Source organism: Lissotriton helveticus, chromosome 3_1 (assembly GCF_964261635.1).
Source record: "Lissotriton helveticus chromosome 3_1, aLisHel1.1, whole genome shotgun sequence".
NCBI lineage: Eukaryota > Metazoa > Chordata > Amphibia > Caudata > Salamandridae > Lissotriton > Lissotriton helveticus.
In genome coordinates this window covers 1,265,511,757-1,265,535,065 of record NC_136061.1, presented here as the reverse complement: position 1 = coordinate 1,265,535,065, position 23,309 = coordinate 1,265,511,757, and the positions used below count along the sequence as shown (strand labels likewise).

General features: G+C 47.6%; 1 protein-coding gene across 1 annotated transcript in view; it reads right to left on the bottom strand.

Annotated features, from left to right (window-relative positions):
- Window positions 1–8,856: 8,856 nt before the first annotated feature.
- Window positions 8,857–23,309, bottom strand: part of SLFNL1 (schlafen like 1) — a 65,594-nt gene continuing 51,141 nt past the window's right edge. Inside the window, exon 3 of the mRNA XM_078683381.1 lies at window positions 8,857–9,422. Coding sequence (XP_078539507.1) covers window positions 9,249–9,422 — 174 coding nt within the window. The 3' untranslated portion in view covers window positions 8,857–9,248. The remainder of the gene's footprint in view (window positions 9,423–23,309) is intronic.

Below are 23,309 nucleotides of genomic sequence, written 5' to 3'. Positions count from 1 at the left end.
AGAGGATGTCAGTGAGAGTATGAGTTAGGTGTCAAAGGCAATGAGATGATCGGATGATGTTGGCGAGCGGTATAATGTATTTGTTGAAAAGGGTGGGGCTTTGGGATGATTCATGTGAGACGCCGCATATTAGTTTCTTGGTCTCTGATGCGAAGGGTGGCAACCTGACCCTTTGGATTTTTCTTGTGAGGAAGGAACAGATCAATTTGAGAATGGATCCTTGTATGCCAATTTGGTGGGTGTTGTGGGAGACAGTATAGAATGTCATAGAGAGGTCAAGCAGGATGAGGGCAGCTGTTCTCAGTCGAAGATGGTGTGAATGTCATTGGCGGCTGCAATGAGTGCTGTGGTTCTTTCTGAATCCTGATTGATTTTTCTCTAGAAGAGGGTGAAGCTCGAGGTGGGCTGTGACTATCAATTGTTAGTCAATCGGAGGTCCTGCCTGCCCACACAACAGCTTTTGTTACTTTGCAGAGCCTTTATGTATGGTGGTCTGGCAGTGCCATTTCCCAACTCACTGCACTGGCCATACTTCTCAGAAAGTGGACAATCTCTTTGGTAATAAGGCAGACGCTCAACTATTCCATAGTTATTTCTTCTGACTGTCCCATCCTTTGGTAGTTGCTAAAAAAGCAACACACTTGTGTGAATGGGCCATTTTAAAACAACCAGCCCGTATTCATTACCAGAAGGTAGGAGCTAAGACTGCACGGTTTCTCTCCAATTTGAGTTAAGCATCAGGCTAAACACACGGAATCCTGTCATAGCTAGGACATGATGTAGGACATGATGTAAGGCTTGAGTCTGAGCAGCCATGATGTAGCATTACTCTGTAATAAAGTGTGGCACCACCACTAGGCAGGGAATGAGAAGTACATGTAAGACACTCAGCTTTGCTTACACAGTGGAAACTGCATGACACTCGTCAATTCTTGTGATGATGTGGGCATATTAGGCCAACCCAAGATGTATGGCACTTGGCAGTGTGGCTTTACACCAGTGAATGTTTATGTTGTTACTTCAGTGCCACAATATCTGTCACATTTTCACTGTGATTGTATGACATTTTCATGGTTCTCCTGTACATGTGTGGGATGTTGCAACATCTTACATTTGACGTTGAGTGACACTTTATCACCCGAGGTGTTAAAAAGTATGAAGATGTACATTACATGTGTGGCAGTAATTGGACAGTGGGGGCTCTAATTGGACAGCACAGCATGGGTCTTTGGTAAATGACGGCTGGTCTTGGGTGTGTGCTGCCTACATCCCTGACATGGTAGCAGCCCTGCTGGTATATATTTAATAAGTAGCATAGATTTGCACCTACTCTAAAAACATATTTTTTAATTTTATTATTCCTGGGCATATTGTTTAATTTTGCACTTATTGTGGTTTCTTATTTTGAGAGGCAAAGGTCATATGGCATCACTTCCTTTCATACCTCCAGCAGTGAGGTTATGTGATGTAACTTCCTGTGATGTAATCTGAGGTCAAAGGGCATGTGATGTCACTTCCGCTACTTATAGCATTCTGGTGAATTGACGTCCAACTAAGATGAAAAGAGAGCAGGAGGCAAAGAAACTGGGGCGCCAGTGGACTTTCCCGAGCAACTGAGGGTTACTTTCAGGGGAAGCAGTTCCTTTTACTCCAGGCGGAATGTACAAAATCCCTTCTGGATAATTTACCATTGGACACTGGTCAAGGATGTGGTCTAGTCTGTTTTTTGTGTCAAGATGAGAAGGGAGCACTCCTGCGGATGGACGGTGAAATTGAGAGTTTTGAGAATTTGGTTTGATTTTTATTTTCTGATGTTCTGTCACTCTGCGGTCTCCCGTTCCCCTCTTCTTACTCTGGTCTGCACCCCTTTTCTTACTCTGGTTTGCACTCGCTGGGTTGTCCATTTGGAATGTAATTAGTGAAGTATTATTGGTTGAAATGGATTTTGTTAAGTGTTTGCTACTGTGAAAATGTTGTGTAATATGTTGTCCCTGCTATCAACATCGCTTATTCTGTGAGTTGTCAATACCCAGATTCAAAATTAAAACAAATGTACAATTTGAAGAACATTGTATTCCTTCAACCTCTTCCCCCATAAACAGCAATGAAGGGGGCACACCATTATATGTTAGGCCACATCAGCTTTTTCACAACAGGCCCCAAATGCATCCAAGCAGACTTTGTCCACATGCCACTTCCCTCTCCCTTCGTTGAGGACCTTTTCATCTGCTAGAGGTTCCTTGTTTTAGGCATCCGTGTGACCGCTCACATTCAAGAAATACTTAGCTCCTTCCTCAGTTGTGGTATCAGCCAGTGTGGGAACTGAAAACTACACAGGCACACACGTCTGTAATTACTAACACATTGCACCCCGATAAAAGGACGGGACCACTGTACCTGAAGAGCAGGGGTACTTCCACCCCCTATGGACTCGCCCAGAGCTGCACAAGTGCAGCACTACATTCCTCACAAAATACAGAACATAATTTCAACAGTACCCAAAAGCACCTGTTGTTTCATTTACAGCACATTTACAAGGAAGTAGCGGAGCGCAGCTTTAGACTCCTTGGCTTATTGCCGCACTCCGCCACTTTTGAAATACAGGACTGCACCATAGTTACAAAAATACAGTGCAGCCTTGCGTTTTACCCTGTGCTGGCGCTAATTTAGCTGTCTAGCGCCAATGCAAACACCCTTGCACCATAGTGCAAGGGTGCCTGCCTTAAGGGGAATAATTGTTTATGTGCAGGAAGGTGTCCCGTACTGTACTAAAACAATCTGAAATGGCGTTTAGAAACATATATGTGTGTTTTGCTTAATACAGCACACACAGAAGTTGCAAAACGTAATTTTTTTTGTAATGATTGAAAGGACACCTTCCTTCACATAAACGATCAATGGCATGTTGCTGTTTCTATCTGTAATGCGAAACAGCAAAAACGAGGGAAAATTAAGAAAATTATCCTCTTTGCTGCAAGGTAAGACCAGGTTTTCCCTGGTCTTAATTTTGGCGCTGCCCCATATTTACACCACCCTTGTAAATATGGGGCAGTGCCAAAATCAATGGGTGTTGCGGTGGAACGCCCACCACAACACCCATTGCCTACCCCTTTCAGGCTAAGTATAGAATGAAAGGGTGCCTTATTCACAAGTGAATAAGGCGAAGCCCCTATCGCCACCACAACGTTGAGCAAAGTGACATTGTGGTGCGATAGGGTCTTGTAAATATGCCCCCCAGTCTCCGTATTTCTGAGACGTGTAGGATATGCTTAGAGACTGCTGAGCAGGTAGTTTCCCCACATACCAGTAGGCACAGGTGCTTCCCCTGTACCAGGATTAGTCTCACCAGCCGCTGGACTCGAGTCTGGAGAAGTCAGTCCCCTCACTGGATTCGATACTCTTCGGCCAGTCACCATAATGACATGTATCCAGACCACCTACCAGGAAGAAAGTTTTAATGGGAGTCAAAACTTGTTTAAATGCGAGGACCCGGAAACATCCGAACCTACCCAGTGCACTGCTGAGTCCCTGCGGTTTCCAATGTTTTTATCTAATTCCCACGGTTCTTATCCATATAATAAAATATTTACAACAATTAGTTTTGCAATTCTGTATTTCTTATTTCAATATCATATAGTTCAACTGAACGCAACAATAGCTGAGCATGTAAAGTAAATGGCTTTTCGCCAAGAATTATGTAACACAAACAACTTTTGTGCTATAACAATTTTTTGTACAACATAAGAGTTCAAAATGCGACCCAATGCATTTCGGGTTAGACAAAACCTTCTTCAGAGGTATATGCAATGAAATGTTGACAGTATGTTGATTGAAAGAAACAACTTCAAACCGCCTCTACAAAAACGGAATATGAAAATGTCTCAGTTTTTCTATGTACTTTGTAAAAGAATACACTTATGGAGTAGGATTTGCACACGACATGCAGTATCATTGACGTGAAGACATGCTGGTGAACAGAGACAGACTCAAAAGACGAGACCCAGACTGTGATATGAAGTTACACAAGCGTTACCTAATGTTACAGAAATTGACATTAACGTTTTCGGATCCTTATTATTGATTTCGAAATAGATTCAGCAGGTGTGCAGGTCTATTCACATACAAGGTAGTCAAAACTTGTTGCCAGGATAGTGGTCTTTTATCAATCCTCATGGGCATATTTACTAGAAACTGGCAGAACGTGTTGTTACGCCAAAATTGGTAATGCCTCTCTCTGTCAGTTTCAAAATGCAGGGATAATGTATTTACAAGAATGCGGCGCACCCCTGCGTTTCCCCCTTTGCTGGTGCTAAAGAAGCTGCCTAGCGCCAGCACAGGCACCCTTGTGCCATGTTGCAAAGGTGCCTGCGCTGTAGTGGTGATGGTTTATGTGCAGGAAGGGACAGCTTCCTGCACACAAACAATCTTTACAGGCGATTTGCTGTTTCTATGTGTGCTGCAGAATGCACCACAAATGGAAAGAGCAAAATGCGAGGAGAAATTAAACATTTCTCCTCGTATCGCCTACTTAAGACCAGGTATTCCCTGGTGATTTTTTTACCACTGCCCCATAAGCAAGGGTATTGCGGTGGAATGCCCACTGCAGCACCCATTGCATTTCCCTTTCACGCTAAGTACTGCATGAATAAGGGTATTATTTACAGGGCGGCATTCAGCCACATTAACCCTTCGCCGCGGGGCGCAAGCGCGGCGCTCCCTTACTCATGACAGCTCCACGCCGCGTGGGCAGAGCTGCAGTTGGATGACGCCTCCACGCCGTCATGACGGCGTGGAGGTGTCATGACCGTGGAAGCGCTTAAGTGGCTTAATGCCGACTTGTAAATAAGACGATGGACTTAACGTTACTAGAATGTCAAAAAAGTGACATTCTAGTGACGTTAACTCCTTGTAAATATGCCCCTAAATCTCCTACTTGCAGATCTCTCACTCTTGCTCAGTGATGCCAGCTGACATTGGCATTCTGACTTTTCTTTCTCTGTAGATGGACTCATCATTTGACATAGCAAGAGCCCACACAGGGAGATGCAGAATGATATTTACTGAACTGAAGCCCGGCTCGGCTCTTGCATAGCTGGCTCGGGAGCTGGCTGGTGGTTGCACAGAGTGCCTGTTGGTGCTTCCTGAGAAAAGCGTGGATTGCCCATTCTACATTTTGATGGTTGGCCTGTACAAACTACCAAAGTCTGTGCTGATTCTGACCCACAGTGATCTCATGATTTCACCTGTTCCACCATATTGTCCAAATGGGGGAACCATACTTTGTTCCGGATCCTGCTTTTGGTTGTTATCATTCCTTGCTGACTACAGTGGAAAGGGGGGATCACTTGCATCGCCTATTCCGTGGATCACTAGTCTGTCTCATCTCAACATACAGCGTTTTTCAGAGGCCACCAGCTCATGCCCGACATTGTAAAGAGATGATAACGTCTGTTGTCCCTCTGGGGTCCTTAGGAAGGCATGCAGTTTCAGAAGGCTCTGGTTTCCCTTTTGGACACCTTCAGGAGCCAACTGCAGACAATCATCTGCCTCAGTTGCACTTATTATATCCTCCAAAGCGCAAACAAAGGCAGAGAGTGGGTCTGCTTTACCACGAATCATATGTACTCCTCTGTTTTTCACTTATCCGATTCTTCTTCTGTGTCTGACCGGGCATGGCGTGATAGGTGGACCACAGGATTCTAAGATACTGGCTTGTATCCCATGAAAAAAGAGTACTCTTGCAGATGCATTATCCACATTTTGATCATGGGTGAAAGCTTGGAGGCTGATCTTTGGAATAGGAGGATGAGCTGTTTCTGGTTAGTGGGGACAGTGAAAGAGTGACCATACAACTGCAGATGAAAATGCTATCACTCACAGTGGGTAGTGATGACTTGCCTTTTGTGCTGGGAGTATCTTCGTTCAGTGGGGGTGAGAGTCCTGCTAGCATAGGCTATTGGGGCAATTTCTCCTCAGACTTGTCTTTGTGATAGAAACACCCCAGTCCTGTGAGCTTGGAATCCACCAATAGCTCTGATTCTTTCCTTGGATGAATGTAGGCCAGGGTAATTTCTGCCGACTGTGCTTTTTCACTATTTTGAAATAATGCTGCACGCTCTTCCTCCCAAATGGCAGAGTTAGGCCACTCCATCTGCTGAAAAGTGGTAACAGAAGATGCTGATGTGGAGGTCTCAGAAACTCACACTTATCTCAGTGGAGGGTAAGCCTGCAATCCTTGAGTCTCTGGAGTACCTTCCGGAGGCGACCATGGTGTGTCTCCACTGTTGTAGTGTAGATCAGTATGCCATTGCTTACATTGATGACCCCCATCAGCCCCAACAGGAGTATTACTGTGCCAGGATCTCGGGTCCAGTTAGATGTGGTGATATCCTGACCGAAGGCCCTTCTTGAAGAGCCAGTATGATCCTGTTATCACACTCACCAGAACCTCCACCATCAGGGTGATGTGCCTCTTGGTCCTTATTGCCAGATTTGGGAGGTGCATGCCAATGCAGAGTCTCAACTCCCCTGTTTTTTCTTTTTGTAAAACATTTTTTATTAAGAAAAAACAGACATTAGCAATACAATGACATCACAAGGGGAGCAATATAATAGGTATCGTCGGTACAGTAGGAGAATCACAGAATACAATCATACATGGTTGAAGGTCTAGGGCAAAGCTTTCCAAACTTTTCATGTTGGTGACACACTTCTAGACATGCATCATTTCGCGACACGGTAAAGCAGTTATTGTTACTGATGAGCCAACTCCTTTCTTCTTACTCTCAGAAAACGATCAGTGGTGAGGTGATCCTAGAAACACACTCTCCAACACACAAACTGCCCAGTCATCTTATTTAAGCCCTAGGTACATAACTATATGTCATCCATACAAAAACAATAATCAAAATGTGGACAGGTTACACACAAATATGAATTTTCATAAATAATGGCTAGATAACGATCTCATTTAAGGAAGGTAAAACTGTCTATATTTTAGAATTTTTTTATCAAGTGTAGGCATTATATAAAAGTAAAAGTAGCAATTGTGAATAATGCTAATTGCAACCTCCCATTGCCCTGTTGTGTAATTTAACGATTAATATAAAAGAAAGTAATCAAAGTACAGGCTTGGTATACTATTTTAAAAGAGTCAATTTCCTGCTATGACTACAGGACACAGTCTTTGAAACAGCAGCCTAAGTCACTATTGATGAACAATAGGAAACACGGAAAAACCTGTAATTGTGTGTATTCCCTGCTTTTCCTCAAGGACAGGCATCATGCAGGGAAAGAGTACTCAATCGATTGGGCGACTCAATTAACTGAATTCCTGCAGGGATTTAGCACAGCGCCAGCATGCAAAGCCGAAGCATTCTCTCAAGATAAAATACTTCTATCTATAGCACAGAATCACCTCAAGCACTCTGACTTTTAAGTAATTGTTAATGTTTATAAAATAGCTAAACTGTACTAGTCTGTTTGTATATTAGTGGCAGGAAACTATTAATGTGTTGACAAGATTTTAAATCAAGTAGCGGCTACTTGATTTAAAATCTTGGCAACACACCTTGAGGAAACAAAGAAAACAAAGAGCCCGGTTTTTCTGCTGCTGCTGCTTTCCTCAGGAGAAATTAGGGTGATGGGGGGTCCTCCATAGTAGGAGCCAAGGGAGGCTGACATATTTCTCCACGATAGGACTTCCCCGGGCCCCATACACGAGACAATTGTTTGGGACATCCATGTGACACATAAACAGTCTTTTCTCTGAACATTGCCCAGTCCACGCCTTTCTCCCAATCATGAACTGTAGGTGGGAGCGGCGCCCCCCATCGCTGGGCAATATTCCTCTTGGCCAGCATTAGCCCCAACATCACCCACTGCGTCAAGCAAACATTTAAATCAGTCGGTTCCTAGATGTTTAAGAGACACTTACGGGCCTCCACAGAGAGATGCACAGACAAAACGGTATTATTGATGTCATGAATATCGCGCCAGTGGGGTTGGATCTGTTCGCATTCCCAGACTATGTGGAAAAAGGTTCACAGCTGGCCACAACCCCGCCTACAGGCGCCCCCATCTGCCCTTCCCATTCGTACCAATTGGGAGCCTGTTACATAAATCCTGTGGAAAATTTTTAGTTAGACAAGTCGGAGACGAGCTGGTATCGCCACTACTCTGGGAGAGGAAACTGCCTCCTGCCACTCCTCGTCGTCCATTTCTATTTCCTTGGAGTTAGGATTGGGGCAAAGCCAGATCACGCTGTCTCAGTAAGTATGGTTTTGCAAAAAATTCTAAGGATTTTGTGCTGGGCTGCCTCAGATTTGCACCCTTGTATGCATTAGCAGGGAAATGGCGCAAAAGTGTTTGGTTGCAGCGTGAGGGTCAGTTGAAAATTAGGAATTGAAAGAACAAAAATAGGGTTTGTGTGTGAAAGCTGATCTATCTCCGCTGTTTGCAGCAATTTGAAATGCTTTGTGATTCTCTGCACCATTTAGATGTGTGCACCAGCACACACTCTTAGGAAATCTGACCCACCATGTCAAAAGTGTGATTGGGCCAACATGGATTAATCACTTTTCATTTGTCAGGCAAGAATTTCTCAGGTAATATTTTTTTCACAAGGACTCATTTTTGATAGGAAGATTGTAAATGGGTTACACAAATGTAGATATACCCGCGATTTAATTCCTATATCTGCGTGTAAAGGAATGTCTTAAATTTCGCTTCAGCTCAGGTAGTGGAGCCACATCAAATGCTTCAAACAGATTCAACAGCCTCAAGACTATCAACTATGCTTCTAATTGGCTAGGACAAATGGCTAAAGTGGATTTTGAATATAAATTTATTAATTTAATTATTTTAGCATTTATCAAATAAGAGTGCCGCCCTGGCCCAAAATTCTCGTCAAACCAAATACAGATAAGTATAACCAGTGCTGACAGCAACAGTGAAAATAAGGCAGTTGGTCTAGACAATGACGACATCCGGAACAACAAACACATCAGCTGCCAGGATTATCAAAAATATCCCAGCCCCTCAGAGGGAACTAGATACTATAGTGATTAACTGCACATTACAATAAAGAAACCTGTGAACTCACATATGAGTCACTGGGATCCATGATCCACAAGTTCAGAATACCTGCTATAAAATGCAAATATATGTGCCTAAAGATGAAAAAGACATATATTTGCAAATACAGTTTTATTTCTTTAACCCTTTTCATTCTTCCGGTCTGTGGCCCTTCACATGATGCGGCAGATCGTGGATTTTGCCTTCCTTTTGCTGATGGCCCCTGTCTGTTTGGGCTCCTGGAGGGCGTTCAGTGATTGGCTGTGCAGTGTTTCCTGCAGCTCCATCTTCTCGCTCAAAAGGACGCCTGACCGCTCCTCCAGCCTCCTCAGCTCTGCCATCCATTTCTGCAGACAAGCAAAGAAGCATGTAGGTCAATATTATGGAAATGAGACACCTATTTCTTAATTGACTGATTTTTTGTTCTCATATTTTACCTAAAGAGTTCATTTAAAGTTTATAATATTTTACCTAAAGAGTTCATTTGAAGTTTATAATTAGCAATGTTATTAGCAAAAATTATTTTGAAAAGCCATACTAATATAGAGAAACACAATCACAGCAATCTACATTATCATTGGGACAGGGAAAGATCCCCCATGTGGTTCTGCACCATAGCACACGTGACATTAATGTTTGTGCGCAGAAGACGTCTGTGTGACATGGATTCCGACCCATAGAATGGCTCTCTCTCCTGGTGGGGCTCACGAAGTGCACTCTCTTTATTGAGTGTGACTCTACCTGCTCACAAGATGTAGAGCACTCACAGCGGTGACAGCAATAAGATTCCAGTGGCAGAATAGTTGCCTACCAGTCTCTTCTGCATTTTCAAATTGATCTGTCAGACTGCTGCAACCTGCTCCTTCGCCCATCCTCCATGCGGGACATGGATGTTGCATGTCTGTGCATGCATTACTACTGTGAATAGTGTGTGTGTGTGTGTGTGTGGAGCATTTGGGACACATGCGACCTTTGCCATATTGGAATCCACTTTGTTTGTCATACATCCAAGTAGTACCTAATATGGGAAACATCCTTTACAACGCAACTTTTACCAAGCAGTGCCTTTACGACGCAACTTTTACAACGCAAACCATTCCAACGCATTGCGCTGGGGGGCGCTCTAGGATAGGGAATAGATTTAATTTACTATCCAACACCTTCCCTAGTGTCCACGGGGACTGGAGTTGGAATAGTAAATTAAACTATTCACTATCCAGCACCCCAAAGCGCTTTCCGTTGTAATGGTATGCGATGTAAAAACCGCGTTGTAAAAGCATGCGATGTAAAAGCATGCGTTGTAACGTCATACATCCACCTAATATGGATGTTTGAAGGGAGCTGCAGGCAACAATGTGATTCGTAGGGCTCCTCCAGGACATTTCATGGATCTTTTTTAGTGTGGAGAGGAGACATAGAGTCCCTTTGAACCTTAAGGAATTCCCTATTACCCTTCCTACCCCACTGGTCACTAGACGGGCTACCTGTTGCAAATAATTAAGTATGACAGCTTCCCTTTCTTTCAGGAGACTTCCTGCCGCGCCCCACATTTGAGCTAAAACGTGACAACAAAGACCATGCCTGGATCAGTCCTGAGTGGAATAAGCAGAAGGCTGGAACTACTCAAAATAATTCAGAGTCGTACCCGGGGAAAGCAGAGGCTCTGGTCCAGACCCCGCAACAATGGCGACTAAACGAAAGGCGCTGATAGAAGAAACGAGCAAGAATGAACCGGCCTGAGGCGATATGGCAAACAGAGCAGGTGGGCGGGGGTCCTGAAACGGAGCGGAGGACATTAGGATGTACCACACCACCCCCAAGTTATAGACTTTTTTTGCTGGTAAGGGGATGGCGATCCATTTGCTGTTCCCAACCCAGAGACTTTGGTTTACAATGGGTTTCGTATTGTGGTTTGTTTTTGGGAGCCTGCTAGTTAATTTGTTTACACACCTATGTTTCAGTCTGAATACACCTTCTTGGGCAGAGAACACGAGAGGGGGGCTCGCTATGTGGGGCATGGGATTTTCTCCAAACACATACACACATGGCAACCGTTTCACAAATTTTACACTTAATGTTAAAGGGCTAAATAACCGGACAAAGAGGAAGGCAATCTTTTCCTATCTTGAAAATGCGAAAGCAGACATATGCCATTTACAGGAAACACATTTACTGCGAGGGGACCGGCATAGACTTAAGAGTAGAGCTTTCCCACAACAGTTTTTCTCCTCATTAACTCAGAAAGCTGCAGGGGTACCAACACTGTTTTCTTGGTCTTTTTCAAGGGAAAATAGTAACAAAAATATCAGAGGTCAGTGGCCTCCTTTTTGGATACCGCATTCACATCGGCGCAAGCAGGCTACTGGTGGGGTCTATGTATATGCCACTAACGACACGCAAGAACAATTCATCCAGGACGCAGTAAGGGAGGTGTTGGAGGGTCAAGACAGTTGGATATTCCTCGGAGGGGATTTGAACTTGGTATTTACAATGACCTAGATCGCTCGACACAGAGGCAGGGAGTAACGGGGGCGATCAGTGAAGGAGGTGCCCAGTGGTTAAAGGAAGTAGGAATGAGAGATCTTTGTCGAGAATCCCACCCAGCGACTATAGACTATATATTTTATTCATACACACACAAACATATGCATGATTAGACCATTTTTAGGCACTAGGGAGGTGCAGCAGGCGGTGTGAACAATTAATATAGAGCCCCGATCCTTGTCAGACCACTCGGCGGCCCAATTGAAATTAGCCTTCCCGTCTCAGCAGTGAACTTCCTGAGTCTGGCGACTGAAGAGTCTATGCTCCGTCGTCCGAAGACGATTCAACAGGTAGGGAAGGCGATCATAGAATACTTGGAGCACAACGATTGCCCCAAGACGGCCTCCACAGTGGTGTGGGATGCCTTGAAAGCAGTAATTAGAAGGGTCTTAATACCAATTTCAGCAACTGACAATAAGGCCAGGCAAGAGAAACGTGAAAAGCTCCAAACCCGAGTGCAGGAATTGGAACTCATCCACCACCGCAACCAGGTCTGGAGGCAATTAGAGATAGCCAGAAAACAGCAGACGGGATGGGACTTAGACCATGTAGAATACTCACTTCTATGACTTAAACATGCCTACTACCATGGGGGAAACAAATGTGGTAGACTGTTGGCTTCTAAACTAAGGGGGCAATGCCAAACTAACACAGTAGAGGAATTTAGAACTGAGACGGGTGGGAAAATAACTAAAGATGAGGAGATCGAGAATAGATTTAGTAGCTTCAATAGGGATTTAGACACCGCCCAAGACATTTCCCCCAAATTAATTGACTCTTACCTAGAAACAGCTACAGTAACTAAGCAATTACACTAGATTGTCCCATTCAAATTGAAGAGGTCATAACTGCCAAATCGGAAGTGAAACTTAACAAATCACCACGACCGGATGGGTTCTCATCTCTATTTTTATAAGACGTACTACTCAATTCTGGCCCTCTTTCTTACCAAAGTCTTCAATACAATCGTCGGTGCGAATACACTTCCACCATCAGTGCTTCAAGCCTCCATAACAGTTATACCAATACCAGGCAAAGATACAGCAACCTGCGGGTCTTACGGACCCATTTCACTCCTTAATGTAGATGCAAAGTTACTCACTGGAGTATTAGCAGCTTGACTGGGCCCACTAATGCCTGGACTAAACGCAACAAACTAATCAAGCATCGTCCCTAACAGGCAATGTTCAGATAATACCAAGCGCCTCCTCCACTTGATAGACAAAGCTCCCCGCACACAACAGGAATTGATGCTACTAGCGATCGACACCAAAAGGCTTTCAGTAGAGTGCAATGGCCATACTTAGGGGGGGTGCTAAACCACTTCGGATTTGGAGAAAGGTTCTGCGCATGGGTGCTGAGTGGATACAAGCTTCCAAAAGCATCAGTACAGGTGAATGGCAAGACTTCGGGTAGGTTTCCAATCCGGAGAGGAACGAGGCATGGGTGTCCTCTCTCCCCATGACTTTTTGCCTTATATATGGAACCATTTGCTCAACGAGTCCGAGATAATCCCGATGTGCGAGGCAGTTGCTTGGGGGTGGGGGGGAGGACCACTGTATCACACTATTTGCAGACAATGTAATTGCTTCCCTAGATAACCCAAAGGTGACCCTTCCGTTTTTTTTAAGGATAAATCGAGCATTTCGGTCAAGTATCTGGTTTCCGCATCAACATATCTAAATCAAAGGTGCTGAGTTTGTCGCTCGCCCAAGAGACACAAATTCACCTATCTCAGACACACTCAATCACATGGCAACCAGCAGTCACGTACCTGGGGATAAGCTTAGCACCAACCATACAAGAAACTGCAAAGATTAACTATAAAGACCTAGGGCCAGATGTACAACTCTTTTTTGCCACCGCAAACGGGAGATCCTCCCGTTTGCGGCTGCAAAAAAGGGTAATAGAATGTACAAATGCTATTTTGCGAGTTACTGACTTGCAAAATAGCATTTGCGACTCTAGCTATTAGGAAGGGGCGTCACTTCCTAATAGCGAGTCAACATGCTATGTACTAATGTTTTGCGATATCATTTGCGGCCTCAAAACAATCGCAGTTTACCACCTATTTCAAGTAGGTGGTAAACCACTCGCAAAGGGGTCCATTGCCTGCCCTTAAAAAACTGAAACTGAAAAGTTTCATTTTTCTTTTTAAATGCATCCTGTTTTCCTTTAAGGCAGCGGCACCAATGGAGCGCTATGATTCGCTAATATTTTGCCAAACAGTTTTGTGCCCACATTCAAAAGCGATAGGGGCCTATAGGAGGAGCACTCCATTGGATGTTTACCCGGCTTCAAAAGTGTCATCATCAGTGCCTCCCTAATAGATGGGGGCATCTCACTGCCTTCCACCATCTCCTCAAACAGAGCAACTAGGTGTGGTATGAGTGGCTCCTTAAATGCTTTATAGAAGGACACAGTAAGTCCATCTTGTCCTGGAGCACTACCATCGCACATCGCGTTAAGAGCAGTGCGGATCTCGGAAGGGTCCAGGGGGCTCATAAGATGCTCTCTGTGAACATTAGTTAGCCACAGCATTTGTTTGTGTATTAGGTAATCGTGTATAGCGGCCTCATTTGGAATCACCTTGGAACTATAAAGCTCTGTGTAATATCTACGGAATCTCTCTACAATCTTTGAGGACTCATGTAGTACGTTGCCATCCTCATCCCTCAACTCAACAATTAAACTGGACTCTCTTTTGTGTTGGTGCAGGGCAGCAAGTGCTGAGCCAGGACGTTCTCCCTTGCCATATGTCTTAGCTGTAACGTTTTTGTTCATATGCTTTACCTCACTGTCCGCTACTTTTTGGTATTCTTCAAGGGTCTTTTTTAGTTCTCCGTGGATCTGGGCATCACCTCCCTGTAGAAGCGCGTGCTCCAAATGATCCAGCTGTCCCTCAAGTGTTGTCATCCTACTCCGCAGAGAACGAAGCACTCCCGCATGTTTGGGGATGACCGCCCCCCTAATAACCACTTTAAAGGTCTCCCACACTGTGGAGAAATAATCAACCATCCTAATATTGACACCGAAGAAGTCTTCGATGGTGGAGGCCAACTCCACTTTCAAAACTGAGTCTAGGAGTAGGGAGGGAATCTCCATGTGAATGGAGCACTGCTCTTTGTGGGAATATCAATGTCTAACAGCACTGGGAAGTGATCCGAATATGTACAGGGCAGGGGCTTACTGGAGATCAGCCAGTAATCAATTCTGATGTGTGAAGGGCTGAATAGTGGGTAAGCCCACCGTCACCTGGGGCTCTCACTTGCCAGACATCAAGAAGGTCCAGCTGGTCACTTATGTTCTTTATCGCTCTTGCAAGACACTGAGGGGCGCCTAATAGGGCCCCTTGAGCGGTCCAGAGCTGGGTCAAGGGTACCGTTGAAATCACCCCCCCACCCCCAGACCTGCGGTATGTCGAGATCGCTCATCATGCGAGCTGATAATTTATGATAGAAATGTGGATCGTCATAATTTGGATCATATATGTTAACTAAGTGCATATGTGAACCTTCCCTAAGGCACCTGGAAATCACAAATCTACCATTGGGGCAATTTCTAATTGTTCCAGTGTGATACCCGATTTCGGATTTACCCACGTGAGAACCCCCATGGCATTTGTAGTGAACCCAGCAGCGCTATAATGACCTTGCAAACGCTTACTAGAAAGCATGCTGCTTTTGGTGGGGAGGTGCTTTTTTTGTATAAACGCTACATCCACCATATGTCTCTTAAGAAACGCTATAACGTTACGAAGTTTTCTGAAGTCGTAGAGACCCCTAATGATCCATGTCACTAATCTGATTCTGTTGCGTGTATCGTGTACGCTGTTGTTAGAGGTCATTTAGTACGCCATTGATCAGCATTTGCCCACCCCACCCACTGCTGCATCATCCTTATCCAAGCATTTTGTATATCTAGCATGTATACTGTGCACTTATAAAGTAAATCCCCCCTCCCACGCCATGCTGCCCCCAACTTGGCATGGACGATACCATTCCCGCCATCCCGTGACTGAACATTGTCTAAATTGATACAATTACATCAACAAAAGAAAGAAACAGATCCCCTGTCATTTAGTGAGTAACACGCAGGGGCGGATGTTACAAGCAATACACTACCCCTTTAAGCTGGCTAAACGTAGTGAACAATTGAAGATACTTTCCAGTCGAAGCAAGATCACATAACAGTGCGGGACACGCAGAAGAGGGCTATTCGAGACCTATATACAGAGGTGGAGACATGGCAACCAAAGACGGTAGCCCAGGGTCCTAAACTAAAGAGACATTTTATAGAGAAACCACAGCTGTAACAACCAAGGATTTATCAAAGTCACACATTGTCCACATTAGGGCCATATTTGGCTCATCAGAGTGTCAGCGCCACATCAAGTATATCCCAGGTTACTCCCCCCTGCTAGGGTCTTGTTCCTCACTCCTCCACCAGACGGTATTTGAGAGGCTACCGTGGCAGCCCTCAGATGCGATGCCCACGCCACCTCCAAGAAGGGATTCCCTGAGTCTGCTACATTGGCCGTGGCGCACAGAGAAATCGCTGCTAATGGTCACCTGGCTCATCACCCCCCACATCTATGGGGGAGCCCGCTTTTCCTTTATGAGGATTGTCATTCTCCCTTTTTTTCTATAAAATGCAGACCTGCTTCAGATCCATGAAAATTTGCCTTTTCCTCTCCACCTGTATGTGTAATTTAGCAGAATACATCATGTTGTAGTCTAAATTCAACTCTCAGAGCTTCCTCTTAATCGGTAGAAACTGGCGACGGGTGTCTTGGACCTGCTGGGTAAAGTAAGAGTATATCGATATGTCCATGCCTTCATAACGCAGCGACTTATCGTCGCAATTCCTATAATTAAGCAGCTTTGCCATGATAGGTTTGGGATGCTCCAGGAATTGGTCTGGGAGTCAATGACCTAAGAGCCCTCTCAACAATAAATACCGTTGAGAAAGTGTCTCTGCCAAAGAGAGTGACTAGTAGGTGTTTTACAAAGAGTTCCATGTTCGGGATATTGGTAGATTCCGCAAAACCAATTAACCTTCTGTTGTTGTGCCTTGAGCACGCTTCCAAATCCTCGGCCTTATTCTGTACAATCTGTAGGATTTTGTCCATCTTTGTACAATCCTGCATACCAGAGGCAAGAATGTCTTCCGTAGCCGAGATCTTTTTCTCCACAGCATCAAGCCTATCAGTATGTTTGTCAAGGCGCTCAGACATTCTATCCATGCAAAATGACAGAGCATCACTTTTGCCATCTATCTTGGTCAACTGTGCTGCATAGCTGTCAAGATCTCTTTCAGGTCTGGGTCTGCCGCATTGTCGCCCGCCTCAGAGCCAGACTCTGTTGCATTCTTATCCATGTCCTGCTGTCTAGAGGTTTTGTGGGGTTCAAGATGGAGCTTCGATTGGGACTTATCTGTACGCTCCATAATAGACACGGTTTGTGCACTGCTTCCAAACACAGTGCACCCTCACCAGAAATGAAAGCGCAATATGACACTTCCACCACTAGCACTGAAAGCAATCAGATGAGGTGAAAGGCCCACAAGTCACAGATGTCTGCCCACGTAGCCAAATCAAAGAGAGTGAGGTCCTGTGCTATTAAAAAGAGATATACGCGATATGCCTCACCAGACCATTGTCGCTTTTCTCCACTCCGCACTCGCACATTTATATATAGAGAAGCAGGTTATGTAGGCCAGAACCCCTCCCTTAATACTCGTTGGTGGAGAGGCTCTCCCCATTCTGCAGTTACCAAGGGGAATCAGTGCAGGCCCTTCTCGATCTCCGCTTCTTGTGCACTGTGGTCCCCACACTACTTTACTCCAGAGCCGAAGTGAGGCCTGGGAGGGCACAGGGTCCGGGCTCACCTCCTCTGGATAGGCCCCGCCACCCGAACCTCCGCCACCGGGGGGAGGAGAGTCTTTCTGTGGGTAAGCAGGATGTTCCTATGCGCAGCCAACATCCACGATACCTCTTCAATGCAGGCACAATGCTCAGTCGGATATTGGCGGAGCTCCCAAGTTATCCCTCACCTGCAGCAGCGCACGCCAGACGATCCGAGCTCCAGTCCTCCTCCGCAGCTCACCGTATGAAGAAACCACCTGCAGCCTCGGCAAAACCACAAGCCATTCAGACCGCCGGAGCGGTAACCTCAGGACACAGGCAGCAGCAACACTCACCATAGGCTACTGACCACTGGGACCTCCGCACATCACAGGCCTCGCCCGTCTTGCCTGCTCGCACCGCGTCCCAGCTTAAGATGGAGGACGTGCAAGCCAGGCCGCTCGGATCCTAATCTGCTCACAGCGGGCCTCAGGACTCCAGAAAACATCGAGATCTGTGAAATTAGTCTTCCTTAGCGCATCTCAGTGGAACATGCCAATCCAGGTAGGACTGGAAAGTAGGATTATGCAGGATAGTAAGCCGTGCTCGCGGAGCACCTATAGAATGCGGCAATCTTAGATCCAGGCAAGCTCCATCCCCATGGGCGTAGGAGACACTAAATTTCTGGGGGGGACAGGGACAACCTTGTGGACTTTCCAGTGACCCCATACAAATCGCCCATTGTGCGAGACCGTACGCGCGTTAAACGTATACAATCGCATAGTTATGAAGAGAAATATTGAGAAAGGCAGGCAAGTAGTCACAGTCTTCAAGTATGCTTTATTTTTATTTACATTCACAATAAAGACCAAATGGGAAAAAAATATGTATATGAATCTTGCATCTTCATGCAGGGTCGGTGATGTCTGTGTGAGCGCAGGGTGAGCAGTGTGCCTGTGTGAGTCCAGGGTGAGTGATGTCTGTGACAGTGCAGGGTTGGTGATGTCTGTGTGAGCGCAGGGTGAGCAGTGTGCCTGTGTGAGTCCAGGGTGAGTGATGTCTGTGACAGTGCAGGGTTGGTGATGTCTGTGTAAGCGCAGGGTGAGCAGTGTGCCTGTGTGAGTCCAGGGTGAGTGATGTCTGTGACAGTGCAGGGTTGGTGATGTCTGTGTGAGCGCAGGGTGAGCAGTGTGCCTGTGTGAGTCCAGGGTGAGTGATGTCTGTGACAGTGCAGGGTTGGTGATGTCTGTGTAAGCGCAGGGTGAGCAGTGTGCCTGTGTGAGTCCAGGGTGAGTGATGTCTGTGACAGTGCAGGGTTGGTGATGTCTGTGTGAGCGCAGGGTGAGCAGTGTGCCTGTGTGAGTCCAGGGTGAGTGATGTCTGTGACAGTGCAGGGTTGGTGATGTCTGTGTAAGCGCAGGGTGAGCAGTGTGCCTATGTGAGTCCAGGGTGAGTGATGTCTGTGACAGTGCAGGGTTGGTGATGTCTGTGTGAGCGCAGGGTGAGCAGTGTGCCTGTGTGAGTCCAGGGTGAGTGATGTCTGTGACAGTGCAGGGTTGGTGATGTCTGTGTGAGCGCAGGGTGAGCAGTGTGCCTGTGTGAGTCCAGGGTGAGTGATGTCTGTGACAGTGCAGGGTTGGTGATGTCTGTGTAAGCGCAGGGTGAGCAGTGTGCCTATGTGAGTCCAGGGTGAGTGATGTCTGTGACAGTGCAGGGTCGGTGATGTCTGTGTGAGCGCAGGGTGAGCAGTGTGCCTGTGTGAGTCCAGGGTGAGTGATGTCTTTGTGAGCGCAGGGTCAGCAGTGTGCCTGTGTGAGTCCAGGGTGAGTGATGTCTGTGACAGTGCAGGGTCGGTGATGTCTGTGTAAGCGCAGGGTGAGCAGTGTGCCTGTGTGAGTCCAGGGTGAGTGATGTCTGTGACAGTGCAGGGTTGGTGATGTCTGTGTAAGCGCAGGGTGAGCAGTGTGCCTGTGTGAGTCCAGGGTGAGTGATGTCTGTGACAGTGCAGGGTTGGTGATGTCTGTGTAAGCGCAGGGTGAGCAGTGTGCCTGTGTGAGTCCAGGGTGAGTGATGTCTGTGACAGTGCAGGGTTGGTGATGTCTGTGTAAGCGCAGGGTGAGCAGTGTGCCTGTGTGAGTCCAGGGTGAGTGATGTCTTTGTGAGCGCAGGGTCAGCAGTGTGCCTGTGTGAGTGATGTCTGTGACAGTGCAGGGTCGGTGATGTCTGTGTGAGCGCAGGGTGAGCAGTGTGCCTGTGTGAGTCCAGGGTGAGTGATGTCTGTGTGAGTATAGGGTCAGCAGTGTGCCTGTGTGAGTCCAGGGTGAGTGATGTCTGTGACAGTGCAGGGTTGGTGATGTCTGTGTAAGCGCAGGGTGAGCAGTGTGCCTGTGTGAGTCCAGGGTGAGTGATGTCTGTGACAGTGCAGGGTTGGTGATGTCTGTGTAAGCGCAGGGTGAGCAGTGTGCCTGTGTGAGTCCAGGGTGAGTGATGTCTGTGACAGTGCAGGGTTGGTGATGTCTGTGTAAGCGCAGGGTGAGCAGTGTGCCTGTGTGAGTCCAGGGTGAGTGATGTCTGTGACAGTGCAGGGTTGGTGATGTCTGTGTAAGCGCAGGGTGAGCAGTGTGCCTGTGTGAGTGATGTCTGTGACAGTGCAGGGTCGGTGATGTCTGTGTGAGCGCAGGGTGAGCAGTGTGCCTATGTGAGTCCAGGGTGAGTGATGTCTGTGACAGTGCAGGGTTGGTGATGTCTGTGTAAGCGCAGGGCGAGCAGTGTGCCTGTGTGAGTCCAGGGTGAATGATGTCTGTGACATTGCAGGGTTCGTGATGTCTGTGTAAGCGCAGGCTGAGCAGTGTGCCTGTGTGAGTGATGTCTGTGACAGTGCAGGGTCGGTGATGTCTGTGTGAGCGCAGGGTGAGCAGTGTGCCTATGTGAGTCCTGTGTGAGTGATGTCTGTGACAGTGCAGGGTTGGTGATGTCTGTGTAAGCGCAGGGTGAGCAGTGTGCCTGTGTGAGTCCAGGGTGAGTGATGTCTGTGACAGTGCAGGGTTGGTGATGTCTGTGTAAGCGCAGGGTGAGCAGTGTGCCTGTGTGAGTCCAGGGTGAGTGATGTCTGTGACAGTGCAGGGTTGGTGATGTCTGTGTAAGCGCAGGGTGAGCAGTGTGCCTGTGTGAGTCCAGGGTGAGTGATGTCTGTGACAGTGCAGGGTTGGTGATGTCTGTGTAAGCGCAGGGTGAGCAGTGTGCCTGTGTGAGTCCAGGGTGAGTGATGTCTGTGACAGTGCAGGGATGGTGATGTCTGTGTAAGCGCAGGGTGAGCAGTGTGCCTGTGTGAGTCCAGGGTGAGTGATGTCTGTGAGAGTGCAGGGTGAGCAGTGTGCCTGTGTGAGTCCAGGGTGAGTGATGTCTGTGACAGTGCAGGGTTGGTGATGTCTGTGTGAGCGCAGGGTGAGCAGTGTGCCTGTGTGAGTCCAGGGTGAGTGATGTCTGTGACAGTGCAGGGTCGGTGATGTCTGTGTGAGCGCAGGGTGAGCAGTGTGCCTGTGTGAGTCCAGGGTGAGTGATGTCTTTGTGAGCGCAGGGTCAGCAGTGTGCCTGTGTGAGTCCAGGGTGAGTGATGTCTGTGACAGTGCAGGGTCGGTGATGTCTGTGTAAGCGCAGGGTGAGCAGTGTGCCTGTGTGAGTCCAGGGTGAGTGATGTCTGTGACAGTGCAGGGTTGGTGATGTCTGTGTAAGCGCAGGGTGAGCAGTGTGCCTGTGTGAGTCCAGGGTGAGTGATGTCTGTGACAGTGCAGGGTTGGTGATGTCTGTGTAAGCGCAGGGTGAGCAGTGTGCCTGTGTGAGTCCAGGGTGAGTGATGTCTGTGACAGTGCAGGGTTGGTGATGTCTGTGTAAGCGCAGGGTGAGCAGTGTGCCTGTGTGAGTCCAGGGTGAGTGATGTCTTTGTGAGCGCAGGGTCAGCAGTGTGCCTGTGTGAGTGATGTCTGTGACAGTGCAGGGTCGGTGATGTCTGTGTGAGCGCAGGGTGAGCAGTGTGCCTGTGTGAGTCCAGGGTGAGTGATGTCTGTGTGAGTATAGGGTCAGCAGTGTGCCTGTGTGAGTCCAGGGTGAGTGATGTCTGTGACAGTGCAGGGTTGGTGATGTCTGTGTAAGCGCAGGGTGAGCAGTGTGCCTGTGTGAGTCCAGGGTGAGTGATGTCTGTGACAGTGCAGGGTTGGTGATGTCTGTGTAAGCGCAGGGTGAGCAGTGTGCCTGTGTGAGTCCAGGGTGAGTGATGTCTGTGACAGTGCAGGGTTGGTGATGTCTGTGTAAGCGCAGGGTGAGCAGTGTGCCTGTGTGAGTCCAGGGTGAGTGATGTCTGTGACAGTGCAGGGTTGGTGATGTCTGTGTAAGCGCAGGGTGAGCAGTGTGCCTGTGTGAGTGATGTCTGTGACAGTGCAGGGTCGGTGATGTCTGTGTGAGCGCAGGGTGAGCAGTGTGCCTATGTGAGTCCAGGGTGAGTGATGTCTGTGACAGTGCAGGGTTGGTGATGTCTGTGTAAGCGCAGGGTGAGCAGTGTGCCTGTGTGAGTCCAGGGTGAATGATGTCTGTGACATTGCAGGGTTCGTGATGTCTGTGTAAGCGCAGGCTGAGCAGTGTGCCTGTGTGAGTGATGTCTGTGACAGTGCAGGGTCGGTGATGTCTGTGTGAGCGCAGGGTGAGCAGTGTGCCTATGTGAGTCCTGTGTGAGTGATGTCTGTGACAGTGCAGGGTTGGTGATGTCTGTGTAAGCGCAGGGTGAGCAGTGTGCCTGTGTGAGTCCAGGGTGAGTGATGTCTGTGACAGTGCAGGGTTGGTGATGTCTGTGTAAGCGCAGGGTGAGCAGTGTGCCTGTGTGAGTCCAGGGTGAGTGATGTCTGTGACAGTGCAGGGTTGGTGATGTCTGTGTAAGCGCAGGGTGAGCAGTGTGCCTGTGTGAGTCCAGGGTGAGTGATGTCTGTGACAGTGCAGGGTTGGTGATGTCTGTGTAAGCGCAGGGTGAGCAGTGTGCCTGTGTGAGTCCAGGGTGAGTGATGTCTGTGACAGTGCAGGGATGGTGATGTCTGTGTAAGCGCAGGGTGAGCAGTGTGCCTGTGTGAGTCCAGGGTGAGTGATGTCTGTGACAGTGCAGGGTTGGTGATGTCTGTGTAAGCGCAGGGTGAGCAGTGTGCCTGTGTGAGTCCAGGGTGAGTGATGTCTGTGACAGTGCAGGGTTGGTGATGTCTGTGTAAGCGCAGGGTGAGCAGTGTGCCTGTGTGAGTCCAGGGTGAGTGATGTCTGTGAGAGTGCAGGTTGAGCAGTGTGCCTGTGTGAGTCCAGGGTGAGTGATGTCTGTGAGAGTGCAGGGTGAGCAGTGTGCCTGTGTGAGTCCAGGGTGAGTGATGTCTGTGACAGTGCAGGGTTGGTGATGTCTGTGTGAGCGCAGGGTGAGCAGTGTGCCTGTGTGAGTCCAGGGTGAGTGATGTCTGTGACAGTGCAGGGTTGGTGATGTCTGTGTAAGCGCAGGGTGAGCAGTGTGCCTGTGTGAGTCCAGGGTGAGTGATGTCTGTGACAGTGCAGGGTTGGTGATGTCTGTGTAAGCGCAGGGTGAGCAGTGTGCCTGTGTGAGTCCAGGGTGAGTGATGTCTGTGACAGTGCAGGGATGGTGATGTCTGTGTAAGCGCAGGGTGAGCAGTGTGCCTGTGTGAGTCCAGGGTGAGTGATGTCTGTGACAGTGCAGGGTTGGTGATGTCTGTGTAAGCGCAGGGTGAGCAGTGTGCCTGTGTGAGTCCAGGGTGAGTGATGTCTGTGACAGTGCAGGGTTGGTGATGTCTGTGTAAGCGCAGGGTGA